Genomic DNA, 14,524 nt, shown 5'->3' with positions numbered 1-14,524 from the left:
TTAAGGCATATTCAGGCTATGTCAGCTATGATACTCATCAAGATGGACATGTTGACATACTTCTTGTGTGAGTTTGTCCGTTTAAGCGCAAGACTTGAAAGAGAACTCAATATTTGCGCGCTGTGAGACTCGCGCGCGCTCTCGGATGATGCACAGCGTCAGATCTTCTCTCAGCGCGCGCGAGTCTCACAGCGCGTCTTCACGCGAATGATGACGGAGAAAACGACTGGTCATATGCGCACATACAGCAGCACTCGCATGCATTTAACAACGTTTACAAAGAGGTGAAACAGCTCGTTAGGTGAAGCGAGTTTACCGCCACAACTCAAAATCAGCCGCGTCTGGCTGGTGGCGCTGCTAATGTCCATCCCTGGCGCGCGCGCTCCGAGCCGATCTCAGACTGAGCACCCCGTTGTTTTTTAATACTTATGGGGATGAAAATAAATATTTTTCAAATATTTTTCAATTTCCAAAAAATACTTTTTGGAGTCAAACTCTTTTGACAAAGCTTGAACACAATACTTTTAAAATTTAAGACTTTATAAAGCCGTGATAAGACTTTTTAATACTTTATAAGGGTCTTAATTTTCCCAAAATTTGATTTATCACCTTTTAAGACTTTTCAAGACCCCGCGGATACCCTGTGTATGCACTTTTTCTTTCAGAATGTTCTGCAGCTGAACAGCATAAAACTAACACATATCTTATATTTTTCATGACTAACATGATTCTTCACCAGTCAACATGCCTTTTATGTTCTTTTCTAGAGGAACTTCGGGGATTTGTTAATTTGTGATTTTAAAGTCCCAGTGAACCGGAAGTAACAAGTGAGTTTTCTTCAGTGCTCTGATGTATTCCTAGTGAAATTGAATACTTAAATATAGGGCATGGTTTGACTTCAGCACTCCTCCTCTCCATCTCTCACTCATAGCAGACGAACGGTTGCTGAAGATTAGTTAAGCATTTTCAAACCTAAGCCGTCAAACTGCCGTCATCTGAGAAGGAACGCAGTTTCCAGACCGGAGGTTACTTTTCAGATTTTGATTAAAGATTACCATGACAATTTTTTCTGTCTATTAACTTGCTCTGATTGATTGTTCATCCTAAGACCTTTAATATGTGCTAACAAAGTAAATAGGCTACATTTTGATTTCATGAGGACTTTAAAACATACAGTAACCACATTAATAATGAGGAATTACATATCTTTAGCCTACTCGGATGGAACTAGTTCTCCAAACAACATTTAGAGAATTCATTGAATGATTAGGACAGGACTAACTGTTTATTACAGAGGTGCGAGTGTGTATTCTAGATTACATAAACTCATCTGCTGTGTTTGCATGCATCATGTATAATGTCTTTTTAATTTATTATTGATTATAAAACCCTATTTAAGTAAACTTCACAAGTTTATAGATGTGTATCTTTATAATAAACAAAATTTGTTCAGACAGGTGGCAAAAAGTACATTTTCTGCGTTATTTTCTGCAGTATTGTTTAAAAAAAAAAAAGAAAAAAGAAATTAATATTTTTATTCAGTAAGGATGCATTAAATTGACCAGCATTAACAAGTACTTTTATATTGTTATACGATTTCTTGCCAATAAATGCAGTTTTTTAAAACAAATTTCCATTCAAACAATCCTAAAAAAATATCACTTTCCACACTAAAAAATTAAGAAGCTTTTTTCATAATATGTGTTTCTTAATAATATACACACGTGTTTCTAAAGCACCAAATCTTTCTGAAGGATCATGACAATAAATATTTTACATTCTGTTTTTCCAATCAAATAAACGCATTGTGGTGAGCACAAGAGGCTTCTTTTGATTTAAGAAGATGAAAAAAATCTTACCAACTCCAAACTTTTGATTGGTAATTTAAAATCTGATTAAAATGGGTATTACTCTGAATGGTCAGACCGGATTTTAAGTATGAATGTGATGTAGCATCAGTGCTCAAAATTGTGTCTGAATATAAATGAACTCTTATATAAAGAAATTCTTTCCTATGTAATATTCACTATATAGTGAATAGCAAATGAGTCAGCGTGGTTGGACACGATATATGCATGAATGCATAATAGGCATCTCTGTTGTTTATTTTCTCATGCGGCGGTGTTGACTCATACAACGTCTAATCTCAGATCTCATGGTGATGCTTACATCATAACACCTGATATTGACTACACTGCCTCAACAAACAAATGCAAAATGTCAGTACTTTCGAACACATTTGAAAACCAAATCAGATTTAGGTGTCAAATGGTCAACAATATAATTTTTTCCACTTACTCTTATATGTTATTCTTGTGATGGTGTCTCTGTTCAACATTCGATTCAGAAATGAATTTGAAGTCTCGGATATCTGAAATGGAACAGATGTCAAGAGAGGGAGGGCAGAACGATGAAAACAGATAGGAAAGACGGAGTGATAGACAGGGGAGGGCAGGGAGAAAGTAAAGAGAAGCATTATTAGTGACAACTTTATTTCTAAATGGCAGACAACATGACAATTATTTTTAAACAAAGCAACACAGATCTGAGGGGAAGTGATTTTCCCAGTCATTTAGTTTATAATGTGAAAGACTGAAGTGTTGGCATCACGTATCTTGAAATTTACACGATCCATTAAGGTGCTGAAACTGTTTTCACTGCATTTAAATGCATCAGGATGAACCCAACAGTGTTCTGTAATTAAATGACACCAGATAGAATCACTTATGACAAACTGACGTGTTTGCAATGAAAACTACAGATGGGTTCTTCAAAAACTGCTTTTAAAAAGTAGTAAGATCATTAGCGGAGCCAATGAGAAACATGGTTACCATGCTATTCTTTGACTCCACTTTAGTTGCTAATTTGAAACGCTTTCAATCTGAACGATTACAAGAAATGTGCCTCGTGACTACAACACAAATTGCGTATCTTTTGACCTCCTCATTGAGTGAACAGTGAAGTCTGTGGTTTAAAAGTCTTAGTCGCATCATTTCGAGACTTTGTGATATAACCTGGGGCTGCAGCTTGCCATTATCTCTTCCAAGAAATAATTAGGATTGCCTACACATCGTCAGAAAAAAAGAGGTTAGCTTTTACTATCCCTCACAGTTACGGGTTTTGCCTTGCTAAGAATACTGCATTTGCTAACTACGGTGCAATCCATACAAACAGCTGTTTATACCACAAGCAAAATGGTTGGCTTCTCCTCAGCCTTCTCCATTTTGTGTCCCTCCAAATGGTGGTGTACGTTCCTGCTTTAAACTATTTAGACTCATATGGGAGTCCCTCCTCCTATATCATAACTGGGAACACAGTATGGGGTACCTCAGAAAATGGCTTTGGGAATGACTCAAAGTGAAAATAAGTGCAAGAAAATAGGAGTGAAGTCTCAATGTTCTCAGTCAGATCACTCAGGACAGTGGTTTAACAGCAGGACAAGGGGAGGACGGCGGCTGCGGTATAGTGTATCTGAACTGCATAAAAGCAGTAGCATAAGCTCTTGTATTATACAATGAATCAGTGAGAAATTAACTTAAAATTATCAATATTCTTACAAAAAAATACCATAGTAAACATTTTCTGTCAAAATACCATAGTTAGTTATTATACACTTATTATTATTATTAATAATTGAGCATCAATTAAACAACAAAAGTTTCTGATAGCTTCATAAATGGTTCATATACCATATACATTTATCAGGGTTAAACAATAACTATAGGTTATAGTATACTGCCACAAAAAAAGTAAACTTTAGTTAGTGTGTATTAGCATAAAAAACATCTGCAAAGTTACGACATTCAAAGTTCAATGCAAAGGGAGATATTTTTATTTTACAGAAGTCTCTTTGACTTCAACAAGAGACTACAACAAGCTTCTTGCTGGGTTAGTGACATCACAAACCCTAAAATTTACATAAACACTGCCTCCAGGAACACACAACAAAGTCCATGTTGGGCTGAGTTTTTGTAGTAGAGTGTTGCTGCCATGCTGTTGAAACGCTGTTATTTCTATTACACAGTCGGCCATGTTTCTACCTTCGCTAGAGCAGCTAGTCAGAATTCATCTGTAGATGTCATCTATTTAAACATTATAACTGATTTGTTTTGGGCTGTAATAATAAACTCCCAGCATCTGAGCCATTGAGGATGCAGTGGATTCATTTCAGTTGTGAAGGGAATGTGCCCAAGAAATGAGTTACATTTGTATGTTCGTGGGAGTCATTGTACATTAGATTGCTTTGCAAACGGGGGTCAGTAAATGCAGGATTTACACAAAAGTTGTTCTCAAAAATGGATTACTTCATATCCAGAACGTGAAAGTACTGCACTTTAATTCTTGTATTCAGAAGCACACTTTACTTAATTAAACTTTAATAATTACTTAATTAAAAAGCTAATAACATAGCTCTGATCTCTGAATAAAGGGTCATTTTCAGCCACAGTATAGCATTTCTAGCCATCACATTCACAAAGGCGATTTGCATACATTCACAAAATATAACCTGCGGTACTGAAAATCAATCAAACAATCAATCAATCAACTTTATTTATATAGCGCTTTTACAATCACGATTGTGTCAAAGCAGCTTCACAGTGTCAAACAGGATAATATTGCGACAAAATTAGATTTGGCTGTACAGTCGTACTGGAGAAAACAGTGATGTTATCAGCTTATTTTAATTTATCATATAGCGACAATGTTGGCAGATCAGTATTATAGTTTATAGAATTAAATAAGACCTAATTCATATATTTTATTTGTATAATAAGTTGAATAACTAATCATATTTTTAGTGTTTAAAATGAAGTTAGACAAACAGCATTTATCCATTTGTGAGGTTTCTACTTGCTGTGTGAGTTTCTTCACACTCCAGTTGTTGTTTTATGCAAACTAGCACAAGCTGTAAATGGTCCGCAGTATTCTGAAAAGGGGGTGGGGAGCAGCAGCTCATTTGCATATAAAGAGACACAAAAACTGTTCGTTTTTTTTTTTTTTGGCCACCCACATAGAGGCTTTCAAAACATCCTATAATAAATAATCCATGGTGTATAAGCTGAAACTTTACAGACACATTCTGGGGACACCTGTCCTGAGATGTATTACATCTTGTGAAAAGTATATTATAGGACCCCTTTAAAACAAAAAATAATTCAAAAAAAAAAATGAAGTTATAATTAACTTACTAGGATATAAGTAATTAACTTAACAGAAATATACAACTCTTTAAATGATAACATCTTTAAAAGTATACTATGTCCTGACAGAATGGGAAAAATATACATATTTGATAAAATTTCACCGCTGTATCTTTACTTTGTAACCCTATTAGAAATCATCAGACAAATTGTGAAGAATTCCATTAGCAGCTAGTAACATCAGCAAAACAAACATGTTGGATATGCAAAAATATGGTTATTTTGACAACACTGTTAGCCTGTCAACATGTCAGATTTTCTTCAATAGACCAAGCTGATAGTTTGTCATTTGTCATATATATATATATATATATATATATATATATATATAATATATATATATATATATATAATATATAATTTTTTTTTTTTTTGTATAGTTTTGGCACATATAGGTAGTGATCCCAACACTCAAGCACTAGTTGTAAAATACATTATAAATGTACTTCTAAAATATCATTGTCACAGATATCACAGATATCTATAGTATATGGAGAAAGCCCATATTGTTTTTTGCACAAACCGCATTATTCCTATAGACCTATTCAGAGCAGTGCATCACTGTTTTGAAAGCAAGGCTTTGAGGGACATGTCGTGTTTTCAATGGCGTCCGCTTTAAAAAGCTGTATGAAGCTTCTAGATCACTTATTTTCCACATCTCATATCGTTTTTTTTGTTTTGTTTTATCTTCTGAAATTTCATCAGAAGTACAATCCAAAAACATTAAAAAACAGTTCGACCCACTGAATAGATGTACTGTATATCTATCCCTCACAGCCTCATGTTCATTCCTGTTTAAAAACAAAAACAAAGATGGTGCTGCTGTTAATAAGGTTTTTAAAGTGAGTCAGTGAGCAGGATTCAGACACCTTCCATTTGGATAGACAGAAGAGGTGACTGGACCCGGACCACGTCCAGGGCAGAAAGGACCAGCCTGAGTGTGACACTGTATGGGTTCATTATCTTAGCTTGAACTCTTGTCCTGAGAGAAAACATTAGGTAAAGGTCTCCCCACAGTCCTCTAATTGTGCAGGGAAAGTTATTTCATAACCTTGTCCTTCCAGAATGACTGGGAGATGCACACTTAGTTTGCCTGTTGTCTTGTAATTGCATGGCTAATTGACTCTCTTCCCTTATGCATTCCTCCAACCACCCATCCATCCATCAATTAAAAGAATGTGCAGACTCAAATTGAGCAACAAATTGAGATATAAATGCTGTTATTTTGAACTTTCTATATCAAAGAATCCTTTAAAAAGCCGCCACAAAAATATTAAAGAGCACAAATGTTCTGACAAATTTTTGTAATGAGATGTTTCTTGAGCACTAAATCAGGGGCCGTATTCACAAAACATTTTATCTTGCCACTAATTTCTCTTCTAAATGGCAGTAAAAGTTCTTAGTTATGAGTTCTCTCTAAAAATCTATTCTCAAAGCTGCTGAGAGCAACTTTTACTAAGGAATAGAGAGCGGGCTTAACCTTCTGGACCCTAACGCATTCTTCGGGTCCAGAGGGTAAAGGTAACAGTGGGGCGGGGTTGACCTCGTTGCTATGATGTCATCACACTTGCTAATAACTATGACCACAGTGATTGGCTGATGGGGGAGGGCTCTCTGTCAGTGATTTGATTATATAAATATTTTGTTGAACGAGAATGATGTTGCTATATTCAAATAAAATGTTTAAAATAATGTTGCCATATTCAAATAAATATTTTAAAATGTAGGCCAAGTGTCACAAATTAAACTAGTATATGTTCAGTTAACTGTTAGCCTCTTACATGTGTGCTCGAGAGATTGCAAAATTCAAGCGAAAATTGTTTTATAAGCCAAGTTCCTGAGGAGCACGTTCAAACTGTCCATCTTATCAGCGTGAGGATATATACACAGCCGAGAGCCGACTCACGTCTAACGTTAGTTACCTCCACAGTTTCCTGCATCCCTCCACCACCCCGTTCCTCACTCTCCGTCTGCGATACGGGGCAGAACTCTGGGTTTGGGCTAAATTCTGAGCTCGGAGCCCTTGATCGCTTTGGACAGCATGTCAAATTAGCTTATATTGTTTTACTTTATTCAATCATTTGTAAGTGTGAACTCGTAAAAACAACCACCACAGGTAACCTTGCCTCAGGTAATCTTAGGTGAGTTACCTCAGATGGTGTGCAGTGTATTTGGGCGGATCTGGCAACAGCCATTAGGATTTAGTCTTAGGGACTTAGAAGTCCTCTTGACTACTACTAGTGTTTCATAGATTTAGGAAGTTTTAGTGCTAAAATGCTCTGTGAAATACTCTTAGAGCAAAAATTGACCCTCCCATTTTAGGAGTCCAAAAATTAGGACTGACACACCCATTATTTTTACGAGTTTCTCTTAAATTGGCAAATTAGGAGCTACTTTTAGCCTTAAGGTGTTTTGTGAATACGGCCCCAGATCTTTAGAATGATTTCTGAAGGATCATGTGACACTGAAGACTGGATTAATGATGCTGAAAAATCAGCTGTCGTCATCACAGGAATAAATGGCATTTAAAAAATAAAATAAAATAAACAGCAGTTTGTTCATTGTTGTAATATTACATAATATTACTGTTTTATCTTTGATCAAATAAATGCAGTCTTGTTTGGATTTTCAAAAATGTGTACTGTGTATTGTATATTATCATCATTATTATTATATGCATACTTAAACCATGATAAATTGTGTACAACAGTAGGAAAAAAAAATCAAACATACTGATTTGGATTTTTTTGCAGTGAATACTTTGTAACTTAAGTACTGGAGATCAACTGAGATTAATAAAAATATTCAAGTTTAAAATGTAACGTTTTAGCTTAGGGTTCAATTCTTGCTATTAACTAGTCGCTTATTAGCGTGCATATTACTAGGATATTGGTGGTTTATTAGTACTGCCCTGACATATTAAGACCCTATTCTACATCCCTTGATCCTACTAATACCTAAACATAACCTTACAAAATTAAGCAGTAAATTAGGAGTTTGTAGAAGCAAAAGTCTTAGTTAATAGTAAATGTGTTTCCTATACTAAAGTGTTACAAAATACTTGATTTCTATGCTTTCACTTTCTGTGTTAAGTGTATGATCATTACTCACCTTCATAAATATAGACACTATAACCAAGCCATTTGGACTCTTAGCAGCTTCTGTGTAGTTTGTGTACAGTTCATGGTTGTAATGTATAAGCTGCACCTGTATAATAAAAAGAGACAAAATGGAAAGTTATATGATTTTGCTATTTTCTCACTACGAAGGACAAAAGGGTGTCAGCATCAATACATGGCAAAAGAAAACTCCTTACAAGTAATGTCTTTGCTTCCCCCCCCCCCCCCCCTCAAATAAATAAAACAATCGTGAGTGTCAGTTATGCAGGAATGTCCAACTTTCTCATGGATGTTATGAAACGTGAAAGCATAATAATTAGGGATAATTACTGATTGATAAAACTTTGGATGGTAATTACTAAAGAAAATCCAGTTTTTATAGTGCTGATTTAATCTTACAACCTATTGTCACCCCATATAAATATGGAAAATAAATATGTGGCAGTTTGAATGAGCTGAGAGTCCGTTTGAATAACAGCCGACGTTTTTGTCATTACAGATGGCTCTGAATCACAGTCACAGGTAAACAGCTGCTTCTGTCTTTGTTTGAACATGTCTGTCAAATTTAAATTCGAATTCATTGTGAAGCACGGCTAATCTTCCTCCGGTGAATCGCTTGAGCGCACACTGTCCCTGCGAAAGAGCTTTAAAACTTAGGGAGTTTAGATTGGTGAAGAGCACGTAATTTCTTCTCCGTGAACTCCACAGAAAGGTAGCAGAGCCAAGAAATGTACAGATTACCTTGAGCAGAGAACAATTATTGTAAAATAACTTTTTCTAATGGAAAAAGTGTCTTCTCCAAAGTCTTGCTCAAGACTTGTATAGAACACTGTAAACAATTTGAGGAGCATTGCTGCGAGCAGCATCGTACGTCCTTCAAGTCAGAATGAAGCGATCAATTCTTTACCAAGTCCTGTTTAGCCTGCTCTGTGTGGGTGTGTGTGTGTGTGTTTTTTTTAAAGAAATAAATTAAAAACTGAGGCTGATAGTAATTATGAAATATGCAAAAGGGGGAGCCAGGGAGTGACAGATTGTCTATAAACGTAATCAAGTGTGGAGGAACGCGATTACGGAGCGAATGTTAATTTGATTAGAATTTTTTTTTGGGGGGGGGGGACATTTTTTTCCCTAAACTCTTTAACCAGAGAGAGTTTGATTGCACCGTAGACTTTTATACTCGGCTGACATCATAGCCTTCTGAAGTCACATTACATGTGTGAAAAGCTGAGGTGATCCACTGGTTCTGTGAAATCTGCAGATGGTGGAGAGGTGTCGAACAGTAGCAGGAAACGTTCAGCGTCTTTGCACAGACGGATCTGTCAGACCGTGAGAGGAGAGGTGTCTCTGCTCCGATAGGAGACAGCTTATGCCTCTGGTGGGCCCCCTGACAAGCTCTTTATTGTGTGATAGCTGGCTTAGGCCTACCACGGGCGAAATATGAAGACAGCAAGTCGATAGCAAAAAGAGGGGTGGACAGCGCTAACAGGGCAAATGAAAAGCAGTCGTCTGGAACCGCCATCCAATAGCAGATACGTTCGAAGCAAATAAACGGAAAGCCTGGGAGTTATGGAGAACAATCCTATTTGATTACATTAAAATGTCCAGTGAAGGAGCATGTAGCCGGTAAAACCCGACAGACCAACTTTCTGCCTACAGCATGGCATCCGAACATTGCAATGCAGTTTTTTAGCATGGGTTTTAGTCGGATGGGACATGCCAGAGAGGGATTTTATGCAATTTATGATATAATACAATAAAGAGAAATGAGTTATGGTGGAAGTTTGCTGAATTCCAATTTTATGCTGCACTTTTTAGATGTCACTTTGCTATATATGGGACACATGAAAATGGGATTTTAATGAGCAAATACACTGTCGCGTTTAAGCAATGAACAGCGATGGTAATGGGTTATTTTGCTACCATTGATAATTAGAAATTAATGAAAGGGTCAGAGGGGAATCTAAAACAAGTGTGTGGGCTGTTAGACAATTCTGCAAATCACTGGATATGATGTTTATTTATTAGTTCAAAGAAACATTTTAAAAACATCTGAGAATATAGAAAGAACAGTATATCCTAGAGTGTTTATGCATGTTTGTGCTCGATATTCCAGTTTTTGACAATTATAACTACAGTACAATTACAATTTTACATGCAATATTTGTCACCTGTTTGTTACCTGATCAATGATTTTATAAAAAAAAAATGCATAAAATGACAGTCTATGAACTACACAGAAACATAAGCATAAATATAAGAATTAATTTAAAACTACTTAATTTTAAAAGGTTTACGTGTTTAATATGCTAAATTGTGACAAGAATGGAATATGAATGCATTACGCATGTATTCGGTGGAATATGCAAACAGTGATTACATCATCACAATTACAGAGTTCATCTCATCTGGCATGTTATTACCATTATTAATGTTTTTGTCGGTCTACAAAATGAAATACCTGCTGACAGAGCGCTGTTTTTATCGGTGCGTTTATACAGAACTTCTCTCACCGAGATCATTAATTCCCCCAGAGCTGCAATTATTTGTTTATTAGCAAAATAAAAGTTATATAGCATATGTTAATAGAATTTAAGGAGTTTTACACATGTGGATCGTGTTAAAAGCTGCATATGGTGGCCATGCTGGAGCGTTTCTGATCGCCCACCCGGTGAGTGAACGACACTGAACTAATGATGAGCATAGACAACACAGACGGAATTCAGTTCAGCGCTTTTATTTCCAACATGCACTCAATTCATGTGAAGTTGAGTCTTTATTGGGAAATGACTTGACGGATTACGTGACTGAGTTAGTTTGTCTATTTTTTTATTTTAGTTGAAACATCTCATTTGTGCATTAATGGCTATTATATTAAAAAAAGTTTATTAATCAAGGGATGTATGGTTTGCATCCCTGGAAGATGAACGGAGGTCTTACGGGTGTGGAACAACATTAGGGTGAGCCATTAATGACATCAGTTTCATTTTTGGGTGAACTAACCCTTTAATGCCTTATTCTGCATGACCATACTGTACATCCTTTAATCCTACCCAGGAATGTAGGCAGGGTTTTTTAATCACTGAGAACCCAGATGTAAGGTAGTTAGTGGGGTTGGGGGGCCTATGATCTACATATGTATATTTTAAGATGTTTTGAAGGCCAAAACATTTGATGATAATAGCTTAAACCATGGCAGTGGGCTGTAGATTGTCTCTCTTATCTTACTTTCATCTCTTTTTTTTCTCTTTGTTTTTTATCTTGCCCTGTCTGTTCCCCTCCTAAAGACTGAGCTTTGACTGATTGATTTTGTCAGTCAGTGAAGTAGATAATAGTTAACTGATATGTTTTATGAATCATTTTCATACGTTAATTTACTGAAGGCTACCAGGAAAGCTAGGTAACTAAGTTTATTAAATTAATTCACAATATGGACACATTCATTATTAATCTTATGCCTAATCCGATGAAAACGGCTTTGTTCATATTTCTTGTTTGTTAATTTGCCTACATTATGAATCACATTACATATGCGTATATTCAACTCAAAATGGTGAAATCAGACAATCGTTTATTCATTTGTTTAATATTTCTGACTTAAAGAAGCAGCTGTCAAATAGGAAATGTTTAGTTTAGTTACATATCTTGCACTCAAATCGTGTTGCAAAACTTTGCGCTCAGCAGCTTCTGTGTGAACATAAAGCCCGCCTATATTTTCTCAAATATTTTGACATTGACGAGCGTTAACACACACCTCTGCTTCTGATGTGCGCTCTGCTCGGCGTCACCACAGATTGAAGAACGTGCAGATTAAGCAGACTAAAAGACGGGTGGAAGCCGACACCTCCTGCCAGTTTCATATGTTTTAAAGGGGAGTTGATACATTTTTTTAAGGGGGTTGGACTGTGCTGAAGCCCTCCTAAAAAGGGGTTAATGTTGACGCCCATGCATTACACAAAGGTAACTTTCTAAAGAATTTCCACTAGCCAATTTTTTCCCGGTGAAAATAAGAGAAATTATGAGTGCCACTGAATACATTGGATCCTTTTAGTAACATTGTTGGCATGAAAAACACATAAAAGTACACAGAGGTAAATTAGAGTACTCAAGTAAATTACAGAGCTCGACATTAAGCCTTTTCACATGTTTGTCCTTCGGACAAGTAAATGACAGATTCACTTGTCAGAGTAAAAAATGTGCTTGACCGGATTTGTGTGTGTGTGTGTGTGTGCGTGTGTGTGTTGTAAATATAATTAATTCTGAAGGAATATTCTCACCAGTGTTCAATCAGCGTTGAAATATTTTAAATCTGCATATTTGTGATATTTTTACCTTTTATAAAGTGCATTTTTCCATAATCTTATTAAATACAGGTTATGCTTTAGCTTTCTTTCTTTTTTTTTTTTCATTTAATCTAGAAATTAAATTAGAATAAGGCACTATAGGGCTTTTACCAATCAAATTAAATTTACACACACACACACACACACACACACACACACACACACACACACACACACACACAAATGACAACTGCATTAAATAATGCTATAATAATGTTTTAAATATGTTTAAATATACAAATAAGAAATGTTGGAAAGATGAAACTAAACCTCCAGTAGGTGGCAGCAGGTAACCGTCTTAATGAGTGAATCACTGAGTCCTTTAAAAGATTCATTCAAACGGATGATTCATTCAAGAATGAGGCAGTCGTTTTCGAATAGGTCATTGAATCTTCGATTCAACCGATTCATTCAAACACTGAATTGTTCAGTGACACACACTGCTGCTGTAAGATGTGTTATGGTTCTGCAGTGATCTTTGTTTGGAACTATTTTTGCTGCTGGAATCTAACAAAAACAGTCAGTATTGCATCTAAAATGTAAGTGACTTAATGTTAATGCATTTTTATGTAACTGTCATATGAAAACAGTGTCATTTTCAGTCATGATGGTATTCAGGAAAAGAGCACACTTGGTTCTGTCATGCTGCTTAACTGTAGGCTATCATATGTTGTTATTAAAGGAACACTTCACTTTTTTTTTAAAATAGGCTCATTTTCCAAGTCCCTTAGAGTTAAAGAATCGAGTTTTTCCGTTTTTGAACCCATTCAGCCAATCTCTGTATCTGGCGGTAGCACTTTTAGCATAGCTAAGCATACATCATTGAATCGGATTAGACCATTAGCATCATGCTAAAAAATGACCAAAGACTTTATTTTTTCCAAGAGAATATTTTTTAAATTTAAAACTTTACTATTCTGGAGTTACATCGTGTACTAAGACCAACGGAAAAAGAAAAGTTATGATTTTTAGACCGATTATAGATAGAAACTATTCTCTCATTCCTGCATAATAATCAGGGAAATTTGCTGCCGTACCATGGGCGCAGTGATGTTAGGCAACTTTTCATTTTCCGTTGGTTTTAGTACACGATGTAACTACAGAAGAGTCAAGTTATAAATAGGAAAATATAGTGAGAGTCTTTGGTCATTTTTGAGCGCAATGCTAAGGGTCTAATCCGATTCAATGATGTATGCTAAGCTATGCTAAAAGTGCTACCGCCAGATACAGAGATCGGCTAAATGGATTCAAAAACGGCAAAACTCAAGTGTTTAATTCTAAGGGACTTGGAAAATGAGCCTATTTTCAAAAAAAGTGGAGTGTTCCTTTAATATTAAAACTCCAAACAATTTTTAACCGTGCATGTTATTAGGTTTCTTTGTATGAGCTGTGCTGATGTGTTGTGATTTCTCCTCGAGAGGCTGCGTGAGCGTCAACAACGCTCGTTACCGTCAGTTCATTATACTATTATCCACTATTACACTTAATTAATGTAGAATCATTCTTGCATTTTGGTAATTCCGTAGTTATTTTTTGATGTTTTTTTAAAATCAAAATTAAGCTCTGGTGTAGATCTTTTTTTTTCTTCCAATCTCCAGCTTTTCTTTAAAAGTTAATCTTAAAAAAGGCAGAAATAATAAATGAGCAACTTCTCCTCCCCATTGTGCTTTTCATAATAAACAGCGCTAGAAAACAATGTTTCCCACCCCAATAGTGTTCCTCACAGTGGGCGGACCATGTCACAATTATAGCGATAACAAGTCCCACCCATTAAAACGAAAAATTTGATTGGTCAATTTTTTCAAGTCATTGACTTGTGGCTTGGCCCTCTGTAATTTCACAGCTGGACCAACAATCAGAGCTG

General features: G+C 35.9%; 1 protein-coding gene and 1 long non-coding RNA gene across 4 annotated transcripts in view; one reads left to right on the top strand and one right to left on the bottom strand.

Moving 5' to 3' along the window:
* The window catches only part of ca10a (carbonic anhydrase Xa), a 240,428-nt gene that overhangs the window by 13,064 nt on the left and 212,840 nt on the right, over positions 1–14,524 (bottom strand). For all 3 annotated transcript variants that reach the window (XM_067429906.1, XM_067429905.1, XM_067429908.1), the window contains 2 exons: positions 8,313–8,408; positions 2,299–2,371 (listed from right to left, as the gene is read on the bottom strand). In XM_067429906.1, the coding sequence (XP_067286007.1) occupies positions 2,299–2,371; positions 8,313–8,408 (169 nt within the window). The remainder of the gene's footprint in view (positions 1–2,298; positions 2,372–8,312; positions 8,409–14,524) is intronic.
* LOC137055981 (uncharacterized) overlaps positions 1–14,524 on the top strand; it is a 184,015-nt gene that overhangs the window by 77,435 nt on the left and 92,056 nt on the right. The gene's annotated exons all lie outside the window — the stretch shown is intronic.

Source organism: Pseudorasbora parva, chromosome 21 (genome assembly GCF_024679245.1).
Source record: "Pseudorasbora parva isolate DD20220531a chromosome 21, ASM2467924v1, whole genome shotgun sequence".
Taxonomy (NCBI): Eukaryota; Metazoa; Chordata; class Actinopteri; order Cypriniformes; family Gobionidae; genus Pseudorasbora; species Pseudorasbora parva.
The sequence above is the reverse complement of the archived record's forward strand: the minus strand, read 5'-3'. Positions and strand labels throughout refer to the sequence as shown.